The 27,435-nt window shown below is 37.7% G+C and overlaps 1 protein-coding gene and 1 long non-coding RNA gene across 18 annotated transcripts in view; both read left to right on the top strand.

The window, feature by feature from the left end:
* The window catches only part of dnmt3bb.1 (DNA (cytosine-5-)-methyltransferase 3 beta, duplicate b.1), a 90,551-nt gene that overhangs the window by 23,441 nt on the left and 39,675 nt on the right, over positions 1-27,435 (top strand). For 10 of the 17 annotated variants that reach the window (XM_087305109.1, XM_087305099.1, XM_087305107.1 and 7 more), the window contains 5 exon segments: positions 731-881; positions 2,815-2,903; positions 5,437-5,580; positions 23,019-23,138; positions 25,574-25,732. In XM_087305109.1, the coding sequence (XP_087161235.1) occupies positions 731-881; positions 2,815-2,903; positions 5,437-5,580; positions 23,019-23,138; positions 25,574-25,732 (663 nt within the window). 17 annotated transcript variants of the gene reach the window in all.
* On the top strand, positions 9,069-20,232 carry LOC147831269 (uncharacterized). The gene is made up of 3 exons (XR_015523389.1): positions 9,069-12,684; positions 15,087-15,952; positions 19,053-20,232. It is a non-coding gene; the product is annotated as an uncharacterized LOC147831269 (long non-coding RNA).

Here is a 27,435-nt window from a genome sequence, read left to right as displayed (position 1 = left end):
GCCCTGGCCCGGTTGGAAGTGGTGGGCTTGAGCACGGTTCACTTGGGCTTTGGCGTGGTACGTTTGTAGTGTGAGTGCAAAACGCGTCAAAGCCCGAAACTGAAAGCAAGACGTGACTTTTAGGGCCTACTCACACTATGCTATCCGAACAGCGCAGCATCGATGACGTAAGCGTGCCCAGGCCCAATTGTAGTGTGAGAGCGGGCCCTCGGGGGAGACAGGAGGGGGGACAAGCGTGCTTTGGCCCAGTTCGAGGCAACTGTACATAGTGTGAGTACGGCCATAGTAAACAGTTTGTGTAGGGAAGTAGCATGTGGCAAATTTGCTGTGTGTACAAGATGCATTTCTGCTGTTGGTTGTAATGTGAAATAAATTCAATGTGAAGTGAAGGCGAGGAGGGGGGTGTTGTTATGCTTTTTTTTATACAGCTTTAATGACAAGCAAAAAATGTTATTCTAGCAGCATCTATTAACAGAAGTAAGGGTCCAGGGCTCATGGTCTGCCTGGTAAACATAAACCAGACACAATTATAACATGCCTTGTGTTAGCGTGACAGTGAGATGTTTGGAACTGTTTTTTACTGTCCCATTTATGAATGAGCACTGCAAACATTTGTACTGTCACACATCTTTCCCAGATGACTTTTTATTGAAGATTGTGAGTTGTCCAAATGAGATGTTTTCTGTGACATCTGGATGTTATTAACAACACAGTGGCTCCCTCTTTTCAGGCTGCCATGAATCGAGACACATCTGTGGGCGATGGATTGTCAGAGAATGACAGCGGTCTGGAAATGACCAGTGAAAACAGCCCCCTGACCCCAGCAGAGCCCCCGTCACCATTCTGTCCCAAACAGAACGGTGGTGCAGCCTCACCCGCAGGTACACTCACCCATCCAATCACTCACAGGAATTACTGACATTTTTAGTTCCCTGAAGAAGCTTTCAGTCAATGGTTTTTAAAAGAAAAGAACATGTTAGTAATATAAACAACCCTTTTCCAATGCAGTTATCACTAGATGGGTTTCCATCACACTGTGTTAATCTGCATTTTGAAATATCCCATCCTTTTTTTTCTTTTCAGCTTAGTCTTTTTATTTATCAGGGGTTACCACAGCGGAATGAACTGCCAACTTATCCAATATAGGTTTTACGCAGCGAGTGCCCTTTCAGCCACAACCCAACATTGGGAAACACCCATACACTCTTGCATTCACACTCATACACTATGGCTAATTTAGTTTATTCAATTCATCTATAGCGCATGTCTTTGGACTGTGGGGGAAATCGGAGCACCTGGAGGAAAGGAAATCTACGTGAACACTGGAAGAGCATGCAAACTCCACACTGAAATGCCAACTGACACAGCTGGGACTCAGACCTTCTTGCTGTGAGGCGATCGTGCTACCCACTGCCCACCGTGATGCCTTTACCAATATAATATTCCTTACATTTAAGGATGCGTACCAAAACTCGTTACTTTAAAATACTGTTCGGTACTGCTTAATTATAAAAGACAGAAGTATTAATCAGCTCTGACGTTAACAGTTCTGCTATTGGTACTGGAGAAATATTGTTAAATAAAAATATAGATAAGAATGGCGTTAAAGTACAAAACAAAAAAACACCACTAAAAGTATTGATAAGAGTACAGTTAAAGTATCGAACCAATGAGTGATATTAATAAAAGTAGTAATACTGTTAAAACCTTAATGGTACGCATTAAGTTTTTTCACTACTAACAATAACATTTGTTTAAAAAAAATTATCCATATATTTATAGCTACCTGGTGAGGAGACTTAACTGAACAGACTGTTGTGCAAACATTTAGTTTATTTTAATATTTAAAACTTGTCAATTTTAATAATGCTTTTGCTTATTTTGAAGTAAAAATCCAAAAGCAGTTTTTTGAATCCTTGTATAGGTCTGAAATTTTATTTCCAATGTTCTTTAAAATGGCTTTAAATGTCTTAAATTTGACTTGATGAAACCTGCTAAAACCATGTTGAAATGGTTTTAGACAAAATGGCTCATTACAACACTGCTTATGATTGAACACAGCTGGTTAGATAAATACTGACACACTATAAATTACCAGAGCTTTCTACTACAGTCATTTTCGTCTTGAAGAATCCCCCCTTCAACCCCTACTCTTCCCCTTCTCTGATAGGGCAGCACCATAGCCCAGTGGGTAGCACTGTAGCCTCACACCAAGAACGCCGCTGGTTCGGCTTTCTCCAAGCCGGTCTTCGTTTCTGTGTGGAGTTTGCATGTTCTCTCCAAATTCCTCCCACCGTCCAAAGACATACACCATAAGTAAATTGAATACTTCAAAATAACATCCTAAGGCAACTCTTAGTCAGATATATCTCAGCAGTTCACAAGTAGGGGAGTTCTCGAGACCTACCTTGGCTCAAACTCTCCTCTCGCCCTTCAAACAAGAGGGAGCCCCGGGCTCAAGGATATTCTGAGCTCAGGGCTTTCTCCCAGGACAGCATACACGCTTTATTATCAATCATCAGCTAAATGTGAACTCTTGAAATACATTTAGATAATTCACTTTAATCAAAACTATTGAAATGTAAAGAGACTTTCAACCAGCACAACAAAAATGTTTCTGAAGACAATCATCTGCTGCACCTTTAATGGAAATGTAGCTAATTCACATTTGTTTAGTTTTTTTGTTTATTTGTTTTTTTTTGCGAACTTTTACGAATTTGAATGTAGGATCAATATAGAGGCTAGGATGAGATATGCATTATATAAGTGTGTGAAATGTCTTAAACATTGGCATTAACTCTGCTATTCTTTCAGATGAGAGTGTGAACAGCATCAGACGAAAGAGGTCTCGTAAGCGCTCTGACACTGAGGAAGACAGTGCCTGGGATTCCTCCTACAGCGAGGTGAGAATTCACTGACTAGACACTAGACATCTGATCTTATCTCACTCTGACAGAACGGTTCATTACAACACTGACATTCCAAAGTCCAACTTCCTGCTTCAATAATTAAATCCAGGAAATATTTTGTGGTAAATCAATGACAACAGTATTTAATAACTGACACAATTAAAAACTAAAGATGACACAATCAAATATGCATAGAGGTCAATATAAAAAATAGCATTTGTAAGTGTATGTGTGTGTGTTAGTGCCTCCAGATGAATGAAAAAACGAAAACAAATTGAATGTGAAGCTTGGGTCCTCTGTGCATTATACTGAACTGAGACATGCAGAAGAATGCATTGTGCTGCCCCGTTAAACAAACACTCTTCCACATGCGCGATACCTGCAAACTGTGTGCATGTGTATGCATGTCTATGTGTTGTTGTGATACATATCTGTACCAGCAACACATTTCACCCTTCAAGATGATAAGAGCTGTTCAGTCTCTGACAGTCCTTAACATTAGATAAATCATGATAAGCAGATACGAGTGTATTATATATCCGTTTTTATCTAATCTTTGGTGTGCAAAGAGAAAAAAAAGAGAATAACATAGAAAACAGAGGTCAGATTATGGGAACTGATGTAGTTTACAGGTAACAGGTGCTGTTGTGTATATAACATTTTAGGTCAAATTAGGAGAAACGGCCAGTTTACAGAATTTGATTGTGTTAAATGTGTAAAGCCAGTAGGAGCAGGGATCTATATGAAATTGCCTTTGTGTAATATTTTGACTTCAGGCAGGTGTAAATGGGGCGATTTTTTGTTGTTGCATGAGCTTGTACATAAATTTTTTCCCCATCTGGAAAATTCACACACACAGGATAATCAGATGTCCCGGGACTGAAAAATAACCTGTATGTTTTGTGTACATTCACAGCTTGCATCAGTAGCTATTATAGGGGAGAGAGAAAGCAATGAAAGCAGTGTTTTCTTCTTCCCATGTTTTTGTACTGTAATTTCATGTGATTGATTCAGAATTTGGAGGTCAAAAACTTGTGCATGAACATACAGTCTTCCAACCATCAGAATTCGCAGCTATATTTAATTGTGGGTGTGGCTAATAGGGACAAGTTCTCATTGGTTAGTCAGTTTTTTATTGACAGCTTTTTGTCAACACAGGCTCATTCTGAAAACGTAACCCTATTTATGAAGAGTTCAGATGCAAAAACCTCTAAGTGCCATCTGGAATTTTCTTCTTCAATGAGCAATTTTCTCAGCCTCTTGTGTTTATGTTCAGTTATTTTATAGTAAAAGCTATGAAAATAATCTATTCTTTGCCATAAAATTGAAATGACTGAATCAAGACAATGGAGCCTGAGAAAAATGGTAATATTAGAAGATAATTTCAGATGGCACTTAGAGGTTTTTTCATTTAAACTCTTCATATGTTTCCAGGGATCACAAATTATGTTGCCAGAAGTACATATGGCTGCATTTCATCTTTAAAATGAATGCCACGGGGCAGTATGATGCCATTCCTTTTTTCGCTTACCAGCTGACCGTATAGACAGCTTTTCTGCAGTTATCAGTTTGTCCGGTAGCTCGACATGTAGGTTGGCCGACTTGAAATCCAGAGTAAAGTTGACCATGACAACAGGGTTTCGAGTCTGGTGAAGAACGATTCCAAAAAGCAGGGAAAACAAAAAATGAAAGATAAAGTAAATAACAGGGTGAGAATGTGGTAAAATATGAGGTAAAAGGCTTTTCTTTTTCTGGATTGCTTTTCAAAACACTGTCGTTGGGTTTAGGGACGGGGGTGGGTGGGGGAGGATCAATCAGTCGGTCAGTCAATCAACAGCAGCCTTTGGTGGATTTATGTGAGAACAGCAGGCATGAATGGCACTCGTGAGAGAAATTTGAGATCTTAAAAAAGCATACACAGCGGCATCTGGTGGATTCTCGAAAACAAAAACACCAAAAAAAAAAAATGTAGCTCCTAGGACGTATTTTGCTCTCTCCAGAAATGTATATAGGGGTATGTAATCAGAATGAGCCTGCGTTGCTTTTTGTTGTTTCCGACTGTTAGATTCATCAAGCAACTTCTTTTTATTGTAGTGTTAGCACTAGGAGTTTTATCTCTATTTATCACAAATTCGGACATGTTTAGGCATTGAAAACTAGGAGACACTCTTTTTCATCTCTATATGCACCAGACACTTTCCTACAAAGATTCAATAATAATAATAATAATAATAATAATATATAAACAAAAAAACAGCTGATAATAAAAATGAATTCTAAATTAGCTTGGACTTCTAATGGCAAATATGACCTGCATGGCTACATATTGTGCTCTCTGATGATTTGAAGTCACTTTGAGTAAAAGCGTCTGCTCAGTGTATGAACGTAAATATAAACGTTTTGTCATAATTCAGATAAATCCTAATCATAAATAATAAATATTCATAAGAGACAGTCACATCTAAAAATATATAGTAAAGTTGTAGGATATATGCATCAGCTTATTGTCATGGCATTATGGTTTCAGGAAAAGGCTGAGGTTGGGTCGGGTTGTGAGACAGGTCTCCGGCAAAGGCCTCGCCCCAGGACTATTTTCCAGGCAGGACTAACAGCTCACAGTAAACCCCGCAGCAGAGAAAGGGGACACAGCAAAGAGGATCACAGCGACCTGGTAGTGTTCACATTCACACACACACAAAGCCTTTGTTCTTTGAGTGAAGATCTGTCCGTTAGACACTAACTGTGCATCTGAAATCACTTCCCTACTACATAGTATTTATATGGTGTGTCCGAATCCATAGTATTCAAAAAACAGAAGGAGAGAAGTACCAGGATGATCTACTACTTTTAGCGAGATCTTGAAATGTGCATCTAATTGATACTTTACTATATTAACTACATACCCTATTAATATATTAACTATATTAACTAAATATTACCATATTAACTATAAAGGCCACATTAAAGAATTTATGAATGGAGGTGAAGCAACACAACTGATAACGGGTAGGTCATGTGATAATGACAAATGGCGGAAGTTGTACAATCTAAGTTCCATTCATACTACTCATGTTCATACTATATAGAATGTCATTTTCTAACCTTTGAGAATTAAATTTAAAGGGGTAGTTCACCCCAAAAAAATTTAATAAATCATGATTCACTCACCCCCGTGTTGTTTCAAGATTTTATGATTTTCTTTATTCTGTTAAACACAAAAGAGGGCGGCGCGTTAGCGCAGTAGGTAGTGCTGTCGCCTCACAGCAAGAAGGTCGCTGGTTTGAGCCTCGGCTGGGTCAGTTGGCGTTTCTGTGTGGAGTTTGCATGTTCTCCCTCTGTTCACGCTCTGGTTTCCCCCACAGTCCAAAGACATGCAGTACAGGTGAATTAGGTTGGCTAAATTGTACGTAGTGTATGAGTGTGAATGAGTGTATATGGATGTTTCCCAGAGATGGGTTGCAGTTGGAAGGGCAGCCAGTGCGTAAAACATGTGGTGCATAAGTTTTACTAGATAAGTTTAGTGGTTACCCTAGATTTAGTTTAGTGGTTACCCTAGATTTATAAAGAGACTAAGCCAAAAAGAAAATGAATGAACGAACACAAAAGAAGATATTTTGAAGAAAGCTGAAAACCTGTAACCACTGACTTCCATAGTAGGAAAAACAAATATCATGGCAATCAATGGTTTACAGCAAGTATCTTCTTTTGGGGTCAGCAGAACGAAGAACAGATTCGGAATCAGTAAAAGAAGTAAAGGGTGAAAGAATTTTCAGTTTTGGGTGAACTAGCCCTTTAAATTCAAGTGTAGTACCTACATGAGTAATATGCAATTTCAGATGAAGCTTAACTTGAGACTCACCCTGGCGGCAGATTAAAGCTGTCATGCTACTGTCAGTATTTCGCACTTAACTCAACACCTTTAAGAAAAACTGTCTATCACTGATGTATGTGATCTGACATGTGATGTTACCTGAACCCAGCCAAAAAAAAACAACAACAACAGTGGTCTTGGAAATTTAAGCACGGAAAGTCTCCTCATCATCTTTTTTCAATATGTCCTGACTTGGTTGTAGTTGGTCTGGTTTTTTTTTTGCTTGTGTAGCGGTGCGGTTAGACAGACAATGGGCCCTATCATATATCTGGCGCAATGTGGCGCAAGGCGCAACGCAATTGTTATTTGCTACTTTCAGCTCAGTGCAAGGGTCATTTTGAGGCATTGCGCCACGCTGTTTAAATAGCAAATGCATTTGCGCTCATATGTGCGCCCATAGGCGTTTTGGTCTAAAAAAGCAGGCGTGTTTTGGCGCGTTGCTATTTTGAGAAACTGTAAATAGTCTGTTCTTTAGACTAGAACAAAGTCGGTCTATTGTCTGGCGCAGAGTGCGCCTGGCTTACACACTACACACAAGATGTAGGGCAAATATCTTTACATATGAAAAAGATATAATATATTAAGAATATATATAATAAGGATATATATAGGATATAAACAGGGCTTTACATTAACACCCGCCAAATGCGGGTAGATTTCAGCTTTGGCGGGTTAGACAGACAATCCCTCTAGCCACTTTTAGCCACTAGCCACAGTTTAACTAAAAGCAGGGTTCAGCAATATAAGGATGGCCCAATATGCATCCAAATGTGATCTTAGAATCGAGAAGTAAAATAATTGTGATCACGCGAGCAGAAGAAAGCAAATGAATACCGAATGAGAGGATGATGATCACTTGCGCTAACAGCTGATGTGATGCGCATGACTGCTTAAAACGCATGCGCGCGACTGCTTAAAGCGTGCGCGCTCCCGAATCGTGAAGCAACCGTGTCTGGAACAGGTTCTGGAAACGCAACTGTCATCGGTTCTCTTTCAAATAAACTAGACAAAAAGTGATGAACATGCATCCACAGTCCTGATGCTTTTAAGAGCTCAAAATGTGTCTTTATGTAAGCAGCACCGGTTGCTTTCACTTTGAACAGATAATTAAATGCCCTAAAGTTAACCGTGAGCATGTGATCATTCTTTCATTATCATACATGGTATGTTTCACCTGCTTTTATTTGTTTACGGTTTTATTTGCTTTTATTTTTGTTAAAATGGTTTAATTATCATTATTTATTTTTTAAAACATTGCTTTAATGAAAGATGAACTCTCCATTTATGTGCACTTAACTGTTGATCAGAGAGATCTTTTGCCACGACAGATAACTGTGCATATTTTTGATACATGACAATAGTATTTTTTAAAAGTCAATTGCTTTATTTTCTTTTTGAGAAATGTTTTGTTAAATAAAAATTATAGTGTGGTTATAGAGATAAATTTGGTACATCGTTAATTTTGAGCTTTAAAAAAAAAGTCATGTGAAAAAAACTAATTGCAATATAACACTATGAAACCACAACCCATTAATTCATGCTCATTGAGCAAGCTCATACTCGACACACAAAAAATTAAATGAATGAGGAAGCATGTGGTCATAACACAAAATTTAAATCAAGTAATTTTAGCATGTCAACATTAAATTTATGCATATAAAATATATTTTCCCAACAACAAAATTGTGGCTAGTGAAAATGCAGAGTGGCTAGTAACATTGGAAAACTACTAGCCACAGTGGCCGGTGATTAAAAAAGTTAATGTAAAGCCCTGTATATAAATATAAAGGATTAAAATATTACAAAACATATTAATTTCTAGCCTACATGAGTTTAAAAACCACTGCCTTCATACTTTCTTCATCTTGGGAGGCTTTTTCAGTTCATTCAATTTGCTTTTGTATAATGTTATCATTATTAGCAGTATTATTTATTATATCCATATTTATATTTGTTTTATTAAAAACAAGCTTAGATATGTCCACCTGCAGGTTTTAGACCATATGGGGCACAGCATGTGTGTTAGGATATGGCTCAGGTTTTTGAGCACACTTCGTTATTATTGTTCATTTATTCGTTTGCTGGAAATTAGAACTGAATTTAGAAATAGTTTTGAAACAAATCTTTGCGCTTAACAAACAAAATTAATTATTTATAGGCTAACTGATGTCTGTGCGTAAAAGGTTTCCCTATCCACGAGAGTGAAAGTGAAAGTAGATCTTTTATCTCTCATTCTCTGTTTTTTACTTTTATCTCTAGATGCTCTGTTTAACTGTTTTCTTACTAATGAAATGCTCAGTTTTTACACTTACACTTACTTTACGTCATGTAAATAGCAAATGCGCTTATGGCGCGACGCAACTGGCTCTTAAAGGAAATGGGAGATGAGACACTGATTGGTTTAGTCTCAAAACACACCTATAAATCATTAAGAAAATAAACTCAGCCCTTTTAGACCATGCACCATGGAGCAAAGCGGATTTTCCCGTCCTCAAAATAGTAAAAATGCATTCTGACATGCCCTGAAAGCGTTTGCGCCCTGCATTTTGCGCTCTGCGCATGGACCGTCACAATAGAGCCCAATGTGTGGCATTTCAATTTGGAGAGATATTTGGTTTAGAAATTAAATGTAGAGTATATAGTAGGGGTGTCAAAATTAATTCTGTATCGGTTCAGTAATAATCATAACCGGTTATTATGTACTGACGTCATTTATCTCCTATGCGCTCTGTCGCGAGGGAGGTGAGCGCGAGTATTTACAACATTCAGTCAACTTAGGGCCGGCTCGTGGCATAGGCACCATAGGCATATGCTAAGGGCGCTGTACATCCAGGGGGGTGCCTGAAATGAGCGCGGTTCAGTTGGTTTTGTTTTCGATTTTCCTGACACACATTCAGTTATAGACGGCATTAACTCAAAAACCTCTTACCCTAAAAAGATCTAAAGTGTGTTTCCTACAAAAAGACAAAGCTGGTTATGTTTCACAGTTGTCTTTCTTTTTTTTCGCTCGACATTACGATCACTGCTCTGTTTAAGCTCTCGCAATATGTGTTTAGCCGGGAGAGCTCGCGCTGAGAGGAGCTCTCTGTAAGGGACCGTCGAAAAAGTGCTTTTTTTTTTTTTTTTTTTGCGTTTTTCTGCTCCGCTCAGCGCGAGCTCTCCCTGTTGCGAGGGCTTAAGTGTGTGTATGTGTGTGTGTGCTTGATTGGTGCTGTCTATGTTTGTGTATGTGTTTGAATGAGAGACAGTGTGGTGCTGTGCGTCTATGTGTTTATACAGACAGCTTGTTATAGCCTCCCCCCTAAAATATAACACTGTATATAGATAGCATCGTTAATGCACCGTGATGCACCGAGATATCGAATTGAACCGAATCGAAGGCATGATAATCGTAACCGAACCGAACCGTGGGACCAGTATAGGTTCACACCTCTAGCATATAGTACTAAGGTCATGGAAATCGAATATATACATAAGGTCTAATTTTCGAATAACATCTTTTCACAAAAGCTTTGTTAACTTCTGTCTTGTTTATATCTATCATTTGCTTCTATCAAGTTATATCATACACGAAAAGAAGCTTTGCTAATTTGTATAACTGAACTTTGATTATAAGCATAGTTTCTCATTCATTTGATGTGGAAAAAGCCAGCTAACATGCAGTGCAATTACTGAATCTACAGCTTTCATAGTGAAGTTTATTTATGCATAATTTATCAATTGAATGATACCTAACCTAAAGTTCTTACTTTAGTTATCTTCATCTTAAAGAATCCCCCCTTCCACCCCTACTCCTACTCCTTTTTCCTTGATAAGGCGGCACAGTAGCCCAGTGGTTAGCACTGTTGCCTCACAGCAAGAGTGTCAGTGGTCCAAGTCTCTAAAGCCTGGTTTATACTCGACGCGTCCGCTTGTTCGCTTGAGTGCGCGCGGCGAATGTGACGTCATCGCGGAGTTTGCGGAGGTTCACTTTGGGTGCACGCGGCATGATTTCGGCTGGCGGTGCGTCAGGCATTTTTTGAGACTCGAGCGAACAGTGCGCGTGGCGCCACAACTGATTTGAGTGGAATATGATACACTTTGAAGAGATTTTGTCTGAAACAGTACGACTGTACACACATCTAATGACCCGTGATCAGAGAGATAACCTAATAATTAATAATTCTTGGCTAGAAATAGCAAGGGAAAGCGTGGGAAAGGAGAAAGTTTTTGTTAAAAGGTTTGGAAAAACCTGAAGATTAAATTCATTAAAACCAAAAGAGGCCATGGCAAAAGTGGAGACCAGGTACACAATCACAGAATATGTTTTTCCACCATTTATATGTTTTACACTGATGTATTTTGTTTAATTTTGAATTTAAAACAGTTTAATAGTTACAAAACTAATGAAGTCACAGAAGTATTACTTTGATAACTGGGAAGGAATATTTAAACCTATCGGTTTACAATATACTGATGCCCTGTTTCTCTGGGCTTTATTGGTAATAATGATCTGTAATGTTGGACCATCATTGCGTTTTTAGCATAAGAAGACAGAAACTAGCCAGACAATAATGTGTAAATTGTGGAGCGGGCTAAATCAAAAAAAAAATCTCTATTTTTTATTAAGTGTGCTTTTTTTTGCGATAATAAAACATATATTTGTAGAGTAACTCATGTTCTGGTGTCATTAATTACAAATACAGAATATGTTTTTCCACCATTAACACTTATTTATATATTTGTGGAGGGGGCTAAATCTAAAAAAGAATCTTTTTCTAAAAAAATCTTTTCTTTTTTTGCTTCTATTCTTGCCATAATAAGATATATGTGTAAAGCAACTCATGTTCTCTTGTGATTAATATTATAGTAAACTTTAAATAGTAAAACTGGCCGAGATATGAACAAATGCAAGTGATTTGATAAAATAAATCTTAAATTGTTATAAAAAATACTTATAATCATTAAAATAATAAAAACAATACAAAATCAATAGATTAATAATATTGAACTATATTAGGTCCCACTTTATATTAAGTGTCCTTAACTACTATGTACTTACCTTAAAAAAATAAATACAATGTACTTACTGTGTTTATGATGTATTTGAGAACACTTGTGGAGCTCTGGAGTTGGGATAGAGGTTGGGTTATGGACAGGTTTGGTGGCATGGGTAGGTTTAAGGGTGGGTTAAGGTGTAAGGGATGGTCAACAGTGTATTTACAAATATAACTACAAAAGTTAATTACAGATGTAATTACATACATGTATTTAATCAAGCGTAAGTACACAGTAAATACATGTATTTACACAATAAGTATCCTGTGTAATCCTGTGTGGGTACATATTAGTTAAGGCCACTTAATATAAAGTGGGACCATATATTATGATATGACGTAGTTCCGGAAACTTTCTACTTCTCTGTTTATCCGTCTGACTTTACGGTGGGTTTCTTTTGACCGCCCCCTGTCATTTTAAAGAATATCACAACGGTGAACGCTGCGAGTATAAAAGCCTCGACCGTTTCGCGAGGTGCGCGCGCAGTCAGTGAAGGCGCGCTATGCGGCGCCAGGCACGAGTATAATTCCAGCTTAACAGGCGAGTCAACGTTTCTGTGCAGAGTTTACATGTTCTCCCCATGCTGGCCAGGGTTACACCTGGGTTCTCAGGTTTTTCTCCACAGTCCAAAAACATGCGACATTGGTGAATTGACCAAACCAAATTGCCAGGATAGATGAACTCGTAGGCCCCGTTTACACTAATACGTTTTAGTTTTAAATCTCATTAGTTTTGCTACGTTTATGCCTTCCGTCTACAATACCCCAGAGTTTTACAAGCCCTGAAAACTGAGCATTTTGAAAAGGCTGAAGAGGCCTGAAATTCAGACTTCACAAGTTTTATATGGAAAACAAACTCCCTAGGACAGTGGTTCTCAAACTTTTTTCACCAAGTACCACCTTAGAAAAAAATTGTCTCTCCAAGTACCACCTTATGACGCTATTTTTTAACCAGTATTAAAAAATAGCGTCGTAGGCCTAATTAAGCAGCTACAGGTGTGCACAGTTTAAAAATGATGCAAATTAATTCCTATTATTAAGAATATGTATTATTGTCAATCACTTTAAACATTTTTAATAGTCTGAACATTAACTGTGCTTGCAGATTAAAAAAAAAAAGTTTTAGTTAAAATGTGCTTTTAAAAGTTCATTAAAAATTACCAGTTCTTAAAAAGTAAAAAGAAAACTGCTGTACTTAAATCTCAAGTATTCATAGTAGCCTATTCATCAAAAGCTGGAGATGTTGCTTGGACCTTATGAATATAGGCTATATGTCATATTCCTACACTTTCAGACAAATCTTGAAAAATATGTTAAATGTACATATGACAGGGTTCATACAGGCACAGCCTAATGAAAATCAAGGAATTTTAAGCACTTTTTCCAGCACCTAATTTTTTTTCAAGACTGACATGTTATGTATTGAAGACCTGAAATGTATTCTCAGCAACCCATAAAACACTGCATACAAATAGATACAAATAAAAACCATTAATAATAATATGTATTAATCATATATTATTATTATAATAAACCTGCACTAAATGCTTGTGATATCTTTTTTGTACTCAAGTAAAATTACTATTACACTGCTAAAATAACACAAATTTTAGTAAATAATACTAATATTAGGTAAAAGTACTCTTTTAAAAAGTACTAGTTGGTTACTTTTGAAAAAAAAAAATCAGATTTATATTATGAAATCACGTTTTTTAAGTTTAAACCTGATTGAATGGTTTAATTGCTTAAATCCCAAAGCTACATGTATAGGAATTTGCACTAACAAAGGAAGTATGGTCAATTTTTCCTTTCATGACAATTAATATTTTTCAAAAGCACTGGTAAAACTACCACATAATCTTAAAGGCCATATAGACACTTTTTGCCCATTTTTAAACGATATTTTCAAGCTTTGAAAGGTTAAATTAAAGTATATGGTAAAAAGATTTAAATTTAGCCTTTTATTTACATTTGTTACACTATTTTTCTTTACAATATGGCAAATTTGTTTCTTAAATAGCTGTACATCACATGTAGATTTTATTTTACACTTGATTTTAATCTAAAATAGAAACTTTAAAAAAAATACAAGTACACTGTCAGTAAAAAAATAAAACAAATGGCTTCATTTTACTTGAGGTATTTAAAATGTGACAACAATACATTTATCAAAGCAGTGCTTTAAGAGTCTTATTGTTAATTTTGATAAATAAACAAGTACAGTAACAACGGATTGCTTTGACCTGTAATGCTTTAAGACAGATCAGAATACAGCTAAATGTATAAATCACACAAATACCTCATCCAGAAACATTTCCAGCATAATTCTTTTGTCGTAAAGAAACAAAAAAAAAATTCCACCTTTGCTAAAAGTAAGTTTCACTTTACAACACAGCCAAACAAGAAGACCATTAGCATTGTCATCGATCATGCATCAATCTAATTCTAAATACTTGATAACTTTGAATACTTTTGACTAAATTTAGTCAAGGAGCAAAGATAAATAATGTCTACTTTAATAGTGGAGAGATCGCGATTATATTCAATCTGAGCACACAGGCGATCATGAGAGGTCTTGCAGTTCATTTGAAAAAAGCATATTTAAAAGCTCGCATATCTGTTTTAGCGATTTGCGTACATGACTGCGCTGTCGTGTTAAAATAAAGCACTCGCCACATTTGCAGAAATGAGTAATTGCGCAATACCTCCATTCCCGCGCCGCCATTCAGAATGTATTTAGAGGAGTGACAGGTGAGAGGCGAGTCGACTGGCTGTCGGAGAGCGAAACCGAAACGTGTATGTAGATCATCAAAAAGGCAGGAAATATGTCCGCGGTTAAATTACTCTGCTAGACATCTCTATAGTGAAAACATCCGAGAAGCATTATTCCAACAAAACATTTGTTTTTAAGTTGTTTTTTCTGTCTCTGCAACACAGAAAGCCTTTGTCCCGCCCTTACGTTTCACGCAACTAGACAAGGTCGACTGTGATTGGCTACTTTTCATGTCAGTCAAATCACGCTTCAGAATCAATTCTTAAACTTCGGAAACTGATTTTCAGCAGCTTATGACACAATGCACTAAAATAAACATTCTAAGCACAGCGTTGTGATCGTACGCTTCACAAAACAGCCACTGCTGATCACATCGATGTTATATTACGCATTAAAGGATTAAAAGTGTTAATTGTTTCTTTCATTATTCAGCAGTTCCTCCGCGTACCACTTGGAGGAAGCCCGCGTACCACACAGTTTGAGAACCACTGCCCTAGGACACGTTGGGTATATCTTCAAAGAGAACAGTGTACTTTATAACGTCATTCACAACACCCTGGCTACACTGTTTCACTACCTTAACAATAGATTGAAAAAATTGATATAAGGGACTGCATATTTTCATTTTGATATTAACAATTTAACAGACACCAAAAATGTTAAGGCGTCGTCTAGCTACATATTTATATGACTGTCATCTTCACTGTATGCATATTTATAACAAAATTGAGCCTCTAACATTACTGCCTCCTTTCATTTTCTTCGGAAAATATGAAACACACCCCATCTCTTTTGTTGAATATCAGTTTCAATAATCAGTAACGGCTATTATAAAATTATAACGTACAATAAGTTTATACATTATAGGAAATAAATGCAAGCGATCTGTCAAATAACTCATGATATGCATTTTCAGCAGTGTAGTGTGGACAGAGATCTTTTCAGAAATGCTAAATGAAACGCCAGTGTGGACATGGTTCGTTTTCGTTTTAAAACGGCGTTTAAAAACTAAACCGTATTAGTGCAGTCCCTAATTTGTCATTAGGCATAATAAGCAGGGGAGTTCTCGAGACCTACCTAAGCTCAAACTCCTCTCTCACCCTGCAAACGGGAGGGAGCCCCGGCCTCGAGGATCTTATGAGCTCGTGGCTCTCTCCCAGCAAAGTGTGAACTCTTGAATTGTATTATATACATATCTCTTATCTCTTTGTTGTTTCTGGAATGAATATTTGCTCTAAATCTACCATAGAATCAGACATCAGCAAAACAAGAGATCAAAAATAGTACTTTGTAGATGCTGTGATATTAATTCAATCTTTAACTGATTAAATAGCACAAATTAATAATTCACCAACTTTGTGACGTAATTTACATTTACATTTACATTTAGTCATTTAGCAGACGCTTTTATCCAAAGCGACTTACAAATGAGGACAAGGAAGCAATTTACACAACCAAGAGCAACAATGAATAAGTACTAAAGGCAAGTTTCAGGTCTGTAAAGTCTAAGAAGGGAAGTGTTAGTAGTTTTTTTTTTTTTTTTTTTTTTTTTTGTACAATTAGTGTGATATTCAAAGAGGCAATTGCAGCTTAGGAAGTGAAGTGGAGACTAAATAGTTGAGTTTTTAGTCGTTTCTTGAAAATAGCGAGTGACTCTGCTGTTCTGATGCAGTTAGGGAGTTCATTCCACCAACTGGGCAGATTGAGCGTGAGCGTTCGCGAAAGTGATTTTTTCCCTCTTTGGGATGGAACCACGAGGCGACGTTCATTCACAGAACGCAAGTTTCTGGAGGGCACATAGATCTGCAGAAGTGAGTGCAGATAAGAAGGTGCTAGGCCAGAAGTCACTTTGTAGGCAAACATCAGAGTTTTGAATTTGATGCGAGCAGCAACTGGCAGCCAGTGCAAACGGACTAGCAGTGGAGTGACATGTGCTCGTTTAGGTTCATTGAAGACAACTCGTGCTGCTGCATTCTGGAGCAGTTGAAGAGGCTTGATAGAGTTAGCTGGAAGCCCAGCTAGTAGAGAGTTGCAGTAATCCAGTTTGGAGAGAACAAGAGCTTGAACAAGGAGTTGAGCTGCATGTTCAGATAAGAAGGGTCGGATCTTTCTGATGTTATAGAGTGCAAATCTGCACGATCGAGCAGTTCTAGAAATGTGGTCAGAGAAGTTTAGTTGGTCATCAATCGTTACTCCAAGGCTTTTCACCATTTTGGATGCAGTAATGGTTGCCCCATCCATCTGGATTGAAAAGTTATGGTGTAGAGTCGGGTTGGCAGAAACTACAAGCATTTCCGTTTTTGCGAGGTTCAGCTGAAGATGATGATCTTTCATCCAGTGTGAAATATCCAACAGGCAGGCTGAGATACGAGCTGGAACCGAGGGATCATCAGGATGAAAAGAGAGGTATAGCTGGGTGTCATCAGCATAGCAGTGGTAGGAGAATCCATGTCTCTGGATGACTGGTCCTAGAGATGATGTGTAGATGGAGAAGAGAAGTGGCCCAAGAACAGAGCCTTGAGGTACCCCAGTGTTTAGATGCTGTAGGTTGGACACCTCTCCCCTCCAAGACACCCTGAATGACCTGTCAGAGAGGTAAGATCTAAACCATTGTATAACAGTGCCCGCAACGCCCAGTGACTCAAGCGTAGATAGCAGGATCTGGTGGTTGACAGTGTCAAAAGCAGCTGACAAGTCCAGCAAAATGAGGACTGATGATTTAGAGTCTGCTTTAGCCAGTCTGAGATCCTCCACGACCGAGAGCAGGGCAGTCTCAGTTGAGTGGCCTTTCTTAAAGCCGGATTGCTTGTTGTCCATGAGATTGTTTTGAGTAAGAAAGTCCAGGACTTGATTGAACACTACTTTCTCCAGAATCTTGGCCATGAATGGAAGCAGGGATACTGGTCTGTAGTTTTCAAGTAGCGTATGGTCCAGGTTGGGTTTCTTTAGCAGTGGGGTTACCCTAGCCTGCTTAAATGTAGTGGGGAATAAACCAGAGTCAAGAGATGTGTTAATTATGTGAGTCAGTGTTGGTATGACTGCAGGAGAGATGGCTTGCAAGAGATGAGAGGGAATGGGATCGAGTGGACAGGTGGTTGCATGGCTAGATAGCACAAGTTTGGACACCTCAGACTCAGAGAGCTGAGAAAAAGAGGTGAGTGTGTGTGGTGTTGGTGTTGTATCTTGCGTGTTTGTTGTAGGTGCAGCAAATTGAGCACTGATTTTTGCAGTTTTGGTGCAGAAGAATGTAGCAAAGTCATCAGTAGTAAGTGTGGAGGATGCGGGTGGAGGAGGAGGATAGAGGAGGGAGGAAAATGTTTTAAAAAGTAGGCGAGGATTAGTGGCATTGTTGATTTTCAGACGGTAATACGTCTGCTTTGCAGAAGTAACCTCAGCTGAGAAAGAGGACAGAAGAGTTTGGTATGTTAAGAGGTGTGCAGGATTTTTAGTTTTCCGCCAAATTCTCTCTGCAGCCCGAAGTTTTGAGCGATGCTCACGGAGAGCATCCGAGAGCCAGGGTGCAGGAGGACTGGCACGGGCTGGCCTGGATGCAAGAGGACATAATCGGTCTAGACATGATGCTAGTGTGGAGCAGAGTGTATTAGTGGCACTGTTCGAATCAAGTGCAGTGAGTTTGCGAGATGGAGGAAGAGAGTCTGAAACAATGGTGGATAGTCTATTGGGTGAGAGAGATCGTAGGTTTCTGCGAAAGGTGACCAGTGTTGGAGTGTGTGGCGGCTCAGGAGTAATGTGGATGTTGAGAGACAGAAGGAAATGATCAGATATTTGTAGTGGAGTTACTATTGTTTGATCAGTGAAGCAGTGTCGTGTGTAAATAAGGTCTAGCTGATTACCCGATTTGTGGGTAGCAGAAGTAGGTGCTCTTTTTAGGTCAAAAGAGGCAAGCAGAGTCTGAAAGTCTGCAGCTTGCGGTTTGTCAACGTAAATGTTGAAGTCACCTAGCACCAATAAGGGAGTGGCAAAATTAGAAAAAGATGAGAGAAGAACATCCAGTTCATCTAGGAAGTGACCTAATTTACCTGGTGGGCGGTAGATGACAACCACATTTATGTAGAAGGGGTGGATAATGGTGACTGCATGGAATTCAAAGGAGCTGATTGTTGGCAGGGACGGTATCAGAGTAAATTTCCATTCTTTGGAAATTAGTAGTCCAGTCCCACCCCCTCTCCCTGTCTGACGAGGAGTGTGGGAAAAAGAGAAATTAGCAGAAAGAGTAGCATGTGTAGCAGTGTCCTCCGGCCTCAACCAGGTCTCAGTTAGAGCCATGAGATTATAGTCAGAATATGTAGCTATGGAGGTAATAAAATCAGCCTTGTTAACAGCTGATTGACAATTCCAGAGGCCCACGGAGAGAGAGAGTTGTGAAATAGTAGATACATGTATTGAACGAAGGTTGTGAGGATTACGCCTGCAGCGTACCTCCCGTGTTTTGCGAGTGTTAGTAACAATTTATGGCACTTAACTATGATCCAGCTTAACAATTAATACAACTTTGGCAAACTGTCATGACTAGACTGTTTATTTTTCCAGCAAAGTATCACGTTATTAGCAGTGAATTGAGGAACTGTGCAGGGAAAACACTCTTGACAGTCTGTCTTGCTCAAGGGTCCTTGTAAAAAACCTAAAAAACCTAAAAAAAAAAACATAAATCAATTCTAAAGGAGTATTTCAGGGAAAATGTACTTAAGCTGTGTTGACATTGCTGTGGTTTGCTGTCAGTTGCCACAGAAAAACTCCAATTGTCTCACAATAATGTGTTGATGATTAGGGTGCTGAAACAGGAATGAAAATTGTTGTTTTTAAATGGACCAATATAATTAAAGAGCCCATATTATACATGAAATAGGGTAATATCTTGATTGTAAGGGTCTCCAACAACAGTCGAATATGCATGCAAGGTCAAAAAACACTTTCATGGTCTTATAATCTGCATTTATTTTTACCTAATTATCCCAGCGACTCCTGTATGAATCGTCCAGTGATTCATTTGTTCCCAAACCCCTCCTTAGCGCGAAGCTAATCTGCGCTGATTGGACCAATGACAGTCTGTTGCAATTGGTTGACTGCCTTCAGTGAGAGAGTGAAATGCCAAACAGCTAATCAGCAATATAAAAGTAATCACAGTTCATACACGCTCGATAATGTAGGCGTGGATTTTAGCTGCCAGTGGGTCAATGTAAATACAGTCGATGGACTTGAAAATTCAGACGACTAACTATTTTATTGAGCAAAAACTCCAAAAACTGTCGAGGAGATCACATAGCTTGTCTCACTCTGCTCTTTTCACAGACACAAACACACACACACACACACACACACACACATTGCCCTTGTCCGCGCACACACACACACCTCCGGCCGACAACGCGCGCACACACACACACAAACACACACACATACCTCTGGATGACAGCGCACGCACACACACACTACCCTCGTCCACGGAGCTCCGTAAACAAAGCAGCACGCGTCGCGTTTTTAACGTGGCTTTGCACGCGATAAGAGAATATAGCCAGTTAACCTGATACAGTACACGCGGTTACAAGTAACAAATCACAACTAAATACATTTGCAAGCCAGAGTCAACGAGGCAACAACTTTAATCGCACGTACTTACATTTGAGAAATGGAAAAAGAAACCCATCCTGACGTCCATCAGTAAGTTACTCTTTACTGATCCTTCCTTTAACAAACGCAGATAAAGTATTCTTTGTAGCATGTAGTTTGCAGAAGTTTCCAGTAGTTTCCAACTGCTTGGTTATAATGCTGAGGTTTCATCTTTGGGTAGAGACTCGATATAATATTCATCTGCAGTATGACTTCAATCGACCGGCATGTTTGTGTGCGTGTGTTTGTGTGTGTGTGTGTGTGTCTGGGTTTCTGCGTCAGAGGGCGGGGCCTCAGGTTTGAAATCTCCCGGGTTTGCGCATGCACGTGAATAACTTGGTTTTGTTCGTACGTCATGGCGAAACACCTAATGACTCGGTATTAAGGCGACTCGTTTGAAGCACTATGAGTCGACTCTTTTATAGATGAATCAACCGTTTTAAACACTGTACTCTTACAGATTTAAGCCTTAGCTGGATACTTCACTTCACTTAGAGCTGTGTTACACACTACATGGAGGGGAATTTTCAAAAACCCATAATATGGGCTCTTTAAAAAAAGTCACGTCTCACATTCCGCTGTGGCAACCCCAGATTAATAAAAGGACTAAGCTGAAAAGAAAAAGAATGAATTAATGAACTTTGCTTTGAATGAGGGTTGAACTTTTGTGGTTGCTGTGGTCTGTCTTTTCTGAGGCTCTTAGGGTTTTCTGAGGGTCTTAGGGTTTTCTGAGGGTCTGAGGGTTTTGTTTTTAATGTGGTTCTTTAGGGTCTCTTGTTTTATGTTTTTTTTTTTTTTTTGAATTTGCTTTGCTTTGACTAAAGCTACTGTCACACTTCACTTTTCGTCCCATAGACTTTCATTTAAATTTATGCAAATGCGGCAGATGGGAAACGCAAGCTCGTGTGACAAGTTTCGCATGACGCTGCATTCCAAAGTTCAAACTTGGTAAACTCAGACCTGCAAAACTGCATCACATGATTGCATGGGACCCAAACATAGAAGATCCAAACATAATCTTTCTGTGCACACATTCAAATGTAGAGCAATCACTTGCTTTCTTTTATTCTGCCTGTTTTTGCACTGCTGGACTACAGAATTTTGCATGGTCGAACTCCATAGCAGCCAACACTCCTATTTTAAGTCTCCCGTACTTCACACCAATCTCCCCCCACCTTCCTGTTTTGTTGTTTCTTTCAAGAAACCCCTATAATTAGCATAGTCTAGTTTCGAAAAATCTTTTTTTTGTCCATGCTTGTCAAGTTGCCAGATCTTTTATGAAGCTCATCACCTCATACAATTAATGAAATATTTGAATCTTAATGCATTTTTACCTCAATCTGGCAACATAAACTACAACCCAGTTGCACTGTTGATTTGTGCACAGGTGGTAGATGGGGAATTTGAATGGCGGCAGTAGTTATGCCAGTAGTAGTAGACAAACATGTCCACTGCTTCAGAGATGCTGTTCTTTCTTTTGTGTTTCATAATGTTATATATTTGTGTTGTTTTTTTTTTTGTTTTTTTTGTTTTTGTTTCATTTTGCTTTGTGCTCTGCTTGGCTCTGGCTCGAATTATGTGTTTGTAGGTTTCTAGGGCTCGTGAGGGCCTATGTTTTGTTTTGTGCTTCATTTGGTTTTTTAATTTATTGTATTTATTATTTTGTTTTATTTTGCTTTGTTTTGAATGTGTTTTATAGCTGTGTGTGTTTGTAAGTTTCTAGTGTTTCAGAAGTCTTGTGTTTTGTTTGTCTTTCATTTTGTTATTTGTTTTGTTGTATATTTGTGTAAACACACGTCCCCTTCTTATGCCCCATATGGTAATGCATAGGTCTGCAAATCCCGACAGGTGCACAAATCTAAACTTGGTTTAATTAAAGCAAATATAAAATATGCTTATAATAAATACTACTACCACTACTAATAATAACATTATACAAATGCAAGTTGTCATGAATAAACTGAAAAAAAAGCCCCCCGAGGCGAAGAAGGCATGGAGGCAGTGGTTTTATATATAAGTAGAAAATAATAATTTTTGTAACTTTTTAATCCTTTTATTTTTCATGTATAAAGATATTTGTGTATTGCTGTACATTCTGTGTGTATTAAGCAATGTTTAAGCGTTTGGACATGCATATGGGCATAACTAACGCGCTCTGCACGATATAGACCTGTATGTTTGTAGGTTTCTGTTACTCAGTTTTTCTAGTTTCATTTAGTATTTTTTATTTTATTTTATTTACTTTATTTTGTTTTGTGTTTGATTTTTTCTGCATGGCTCAGGGTTATAACTGTGTGTGCTTGTAGGGTTATAATGCTCCTGAAGGTCCATGTTTGTATTTCACTTGTTTATTTTTTGTTTGTTTTGTTTTTATTTATTTATTTTTTAATTTATAACTGTGTTTGTGGGTTTAGTTTTTTAGAAAAGCGTTTTGTGTTTCATTTTGTTTCATTGTATATTTGTTTTTTGCTTTGCTATGGCTGTGTGTGTGCTTGTAGGGTTATACAGCTCCTGAAGGCCTATGTTTTGTATTTAATTTGTTTTGTTTGTTTGTTTGTTTTGTTTTTATTTATTTTTAAGTTTTATAGCTGTGTTTGTAGGTTTAGTGTTTCAGAAAAGTGTTTTGTGTTTCATTTTGTTTTGTTGTATATTTGTGTTTTGCTTTGCTCTGGCTCTGTATGTGTTTGTATGTTTTTAATGCTCCTGGGGGCCTATATTTTGTTTTTTGCTTCATTTAGTTTTTTTGTTTTGTTTTGTTTTACTTTGCTTTGACTGAGTTTTAAATCTGTGTGTGTTTGCAGGTTGCTAGTGTCCCTGAAGGTCCAGCACTGGAGCTCATGGAGCAGGACTCTAAAGACTCTGCACAGAGCAGCACCACATCCACCTCCACTACTGAAACAGCCAGTCAACCTGAATACAAGGTAAAGACATCACAAAACATCAATCCGGTCATGCCCCGCGTCTTTTTATGCTCATAGACAAACAACCTCTGAGTGCCTATATTTGTCCACCTGCATTAGATATGTAACAGTAACCTCAAAGAGTGGCTCTGTTTGAATGTGAAGATAACAGTCTTTGTGCTTGCGGTGTATCCTCTCCTTTGCGTGCCACTAAGCCAGGCAGCTGCATGTATAGAGAGCACTGATGACCGGGACAAAGACACTGAATGAGAGTTTGTGGGTTTGTAGTGTTGACCACATTCTCATAAACACCCACAAACACTTGCACAGGTGAGGAAACAACAGCGCTGTTGAAATAGCCCTGATTGATTGAGAGTCGTGCTCAGACAAGCTCAGTGTCAGAGGTTTCGCTTGTGTCTCGGTCAAGGCTCATTCCAGCTCTCTGAATGATACACAGAAGTTGATTGTTTTTCTTTGAATAGCTGGATCAAAGAAATCCGTGCGGAGGTAATGTTAATGTGCGTCTTATTTAACATGATTAATTCTCCCCAAACTGAAGATGCACTAGTCGAAGCCTGTGGGATCGGTTGTTTCCTTGAAATACAGAGGAAGGTATTTAGGAGTTATGTTGAAGCTAAATGGGAGCATGAAGGAAATACACCATAGAAGGACTCAATAATGCCCACAAATATAATCCCTATTCACCCTATTTACGTGAATCTGCAGAAATAACTAAAGTTTTGCAATAGGCCAGTAATTGACTATGTCACTTCACTTTAAACCTGTACACATACTTTACATAGACTTCACAAAGAGTACGAATTACAGGGGTGGTTTGGGGTGGGGGATGGAAAATAGTTTGCATTGATCTTACTTAGGGATGCTCATAATAACCGATTCACCATTAACCGAAAGGGTGCGTTTTAACAGATTGATAGTATCAGTTAAAAGATATATATATATATATATATATATATATATATATATATATATATATATATATATATATATATATATATATATATATATGTATGTATGTATGTATGTATGTATGTATGTATGTATGTATGTATGTATGTATGTATGTATGTATATAAATATAAATATATATATATATATATATATATATATATATATATATATATAATTTTATTTTTTATTTTTTTTAAATGGGCTGCATAAATGTGCAACTCATATTTGTTATTGTCAGTATCATTGTCTGTAATGTGAAGTCACGCTGGACAAAAGGAGTGCAGAGCCAAACAAAAGTTGATTAAGAATAGTCAGGCGAGCAACGATCAAGACAGGGGTAAACAGATGTATACAGGCAATCCAGTGTCGTGGTCAGTAAATAGGCACATGGTCAAAAGGCAGGCAGCAGAACAACATAAATAAACAAACAAACAAGGCAAAAAATAACACATCGTAATGTTCACAATTCAGTTTAACAAAGACTCAGCAAAGACTGTGTGTTTGTGTGCTGTATAAATAGTCCAACTAATCAGTCTTTGAGCTGCTACAGCTGTGTGAGTGTTCTCAAATGGGATCAGGAACTGGTGTGTGTGTGTGTGTGGTTCATGACTGAAACTTAGACTGGAAATTAGTTTTAGAAATGGCAGATTTATAGTGATCTGTGTGTATACCAGCGATCTGCACAGGCTAGATTGCTGGTGATCATGACATTGTGTTAAATCACACACATCGCACGCACATGAACCGTGAGTGATATAGGAAATAAAATCACACAAGCTCGAAGGTAAAACCAGACGCTCAAGACATAATCTTTAAACTAACTAGACCTCTATTAAAATGTTGACAGAGGTTTGTGATATAAGAATTACAGTGGAACATTGATCAAATGCTTATTTTCTGTGGAGCGACCGATTTGAGGTAGCCTGCTTTTTTATTTGAACATATGACTTGGTGTGTCCCAGCCTATAAAGTGTTCACAAAGCACTTTTCTTGCAAGCCAGGTGTTTGTTCCTACATTTACTCTAAAAGTAAAGTAAAATCAGACTCATGGTGTGTATAATAGACAACTATGTTCGCTAAACATGAAAGTTAAACAGTAAAACAATGGTTACTGTAGGTCAGAATCCACTATTTATCCCTCATGAGACTGAAAGTTGTAATCTTTTTAATTTACTATTTTCATTAAAATTTTTATTTGAAATAAATATAATGAATTATAAATAAATATAAAATGAATTTGGTTCTCTAAAGCATGTGATCTGTATTATACAAACTTCTGGAAGAACAAAGCTGAACCACCAATAGTCAATGTATAATTCACAAACTGACTTCACACCCTTATTGTTTTGGTTGCCAGGTAAAGTATGCCTATATGTGTAAAACATGAGTTTTTAACTAGTTAAACTGGATGTGATGGACATGAAACTGATAAAAAATTTTCCAGTGTGTAGAATTGCATCTTATTTGCGCATCTTTCTTCTCAGGATAATAAGGGCTTTGGTATTGGAGAGTTGGTCTGGGGCAAGATAAAGGGCTTCTCGTGGTGGCCAGGGATGGTGGTGACCTGGAGAGCAACTGGGAGGAGGCAGGCCTCCCACGGCATGCGTTGGCTACAGTGGTTTGGTGATGGGAAATTCTCAGAGGTAACTAAAATACAATGCCTGCAGTACTATTACTAAGACGATTAGTGGTAAAATTTCAGTAGCACAGCAAAAAAATAAAAGCGCTTGAACATACTTAAAAAAAACTTTAAATATTTATGTAAATATTAATCATTTATTAAGACATTTCTGATTTAATGTGATAGTTCACCCACCCAGCAAAATAATCTGTCAAAATGAAAAACAAGAGTGTTTAGCCTACCTCATTGGCAGATTATTTAGCTTGTTTTAGGGAAAACCGACTTCATTTTGGCACATAAATTCTTAAAACTAGACAATATTTTTTTGCTCGTCTAGAGGATGCTTCTTGATTAAAGAATCTTTAGATATTTTGACTACAAACAAGACAAAAAATCTGAGTAAGAAAAGGTTTTTTGCAGCGAGTAGAGGCTGCTCTATTATCACTGGAAATCCTACCCATTAAAAACTTAATTGCTTATAGTTTTTGTATTATCCTAGAAAATTTGCCAATCCAAAGACAATAAAACTAAGATTTTATTACTAATTTTATTGCTAATTGTATTACAAGTGGACTGATCATATAAGGAGTAATTGATGATAAAAATAATTGCTCAAGGAATGTTCATCAGCCAATCAGAATCACGCATACAGCAGCAGTAGTGTAAGCTTAAATAAACAACGGAAGACCTTGGTGAAACACTTGAATGGCAAATAGATTTTGTTATACTAATGCAGTTGAAAAACTGGTATTGTTGCATTGTTTTATTGATGTTTTGATTTGTTCCTTCCTTGTGAAGTGCTGGTACCTTTGACATTACTAGATTGAAACTAATATCTGTTATTATATGCACTGTAGAACAAAACATTTGGCAGAACTAAAGAAAATGTGTGTGAGGTAATTGTTGAAGACAAAATTATTAGAACTCCTGTGGAATCTTCTCAGATATTTCCTAAGTGATGATTAACAGAGCAGGGATTTATATATATATATATATATATATATATATATATATATATATATATATATATATATATTCATAAAAAAATGTAAAAAGTGCTCAACATTTTTTAGAAAATTTTCTAAAATTTTCAATTGGCAAACCACTGTTGTTTAATGACAGGCCCAATTATCTTGCCTAGTTAAACTAATTTACCCAGTCTAGCTTTTAAATTCCATTGTAAGCTGAATTAAGCTGCGATCGTACCAGAGTTTGAGCTTGTGAAATTCTGTAGCACGGCGCTGCGAAAAGAGGCAGGATTAAACAAGATGATTAGACATTTAAAAAGGTGAGTGATTGGTCCATATTTTAAATTTCTATCTATAGAGGTCATGTTTGGATCCTCGATTGGTCTCACGCAGTCAACTGATGCGAATTCGCAGGTCAGAGTTCACCAAGCTTGAACTTTGCAATGATGCGAACTGCGAAACTTTTGCACAACCTTACGTTTTCGGTCTGGCCCATTCATGTGCATATGAATGAAAGTCCTTGGGGCAAAAAGTCCAGTGTGACCGCAGCTTTACTAGTAATAAGAACACGTAAAATGTTATGTTTTGTCATCACGGCAAAGAAAAAAGTGTTTTATTAGTGTAATGTTTAAAAATGTTTTTTCTCTGTTAATCAGCACTTTGAAAATATTTGAAAAAGAATTCAAATTTGCAATGGTTTTAACTTCAGACTATAGAAATAGAAACACCCAATATTTCTTAAACATGGTGTGTTTTG

This window comes from Danio rerio, chromosome 23 (genome assembly GCF_052040795.2).
Source record: "Danio rerio strain M-AB ecotype USA chromosome 23, GRCz13ab, whole genome shotgun sequence".
NCBI classification, from domain to species: Eukaryota; Metazoa; Chordata; class Actinopteri; order Cypriniformes; family Danionidae; genus Danio; species Danio rerio.
This window is presented reverse-complemented; position numbering and strand designations above follow the sequence as displayed.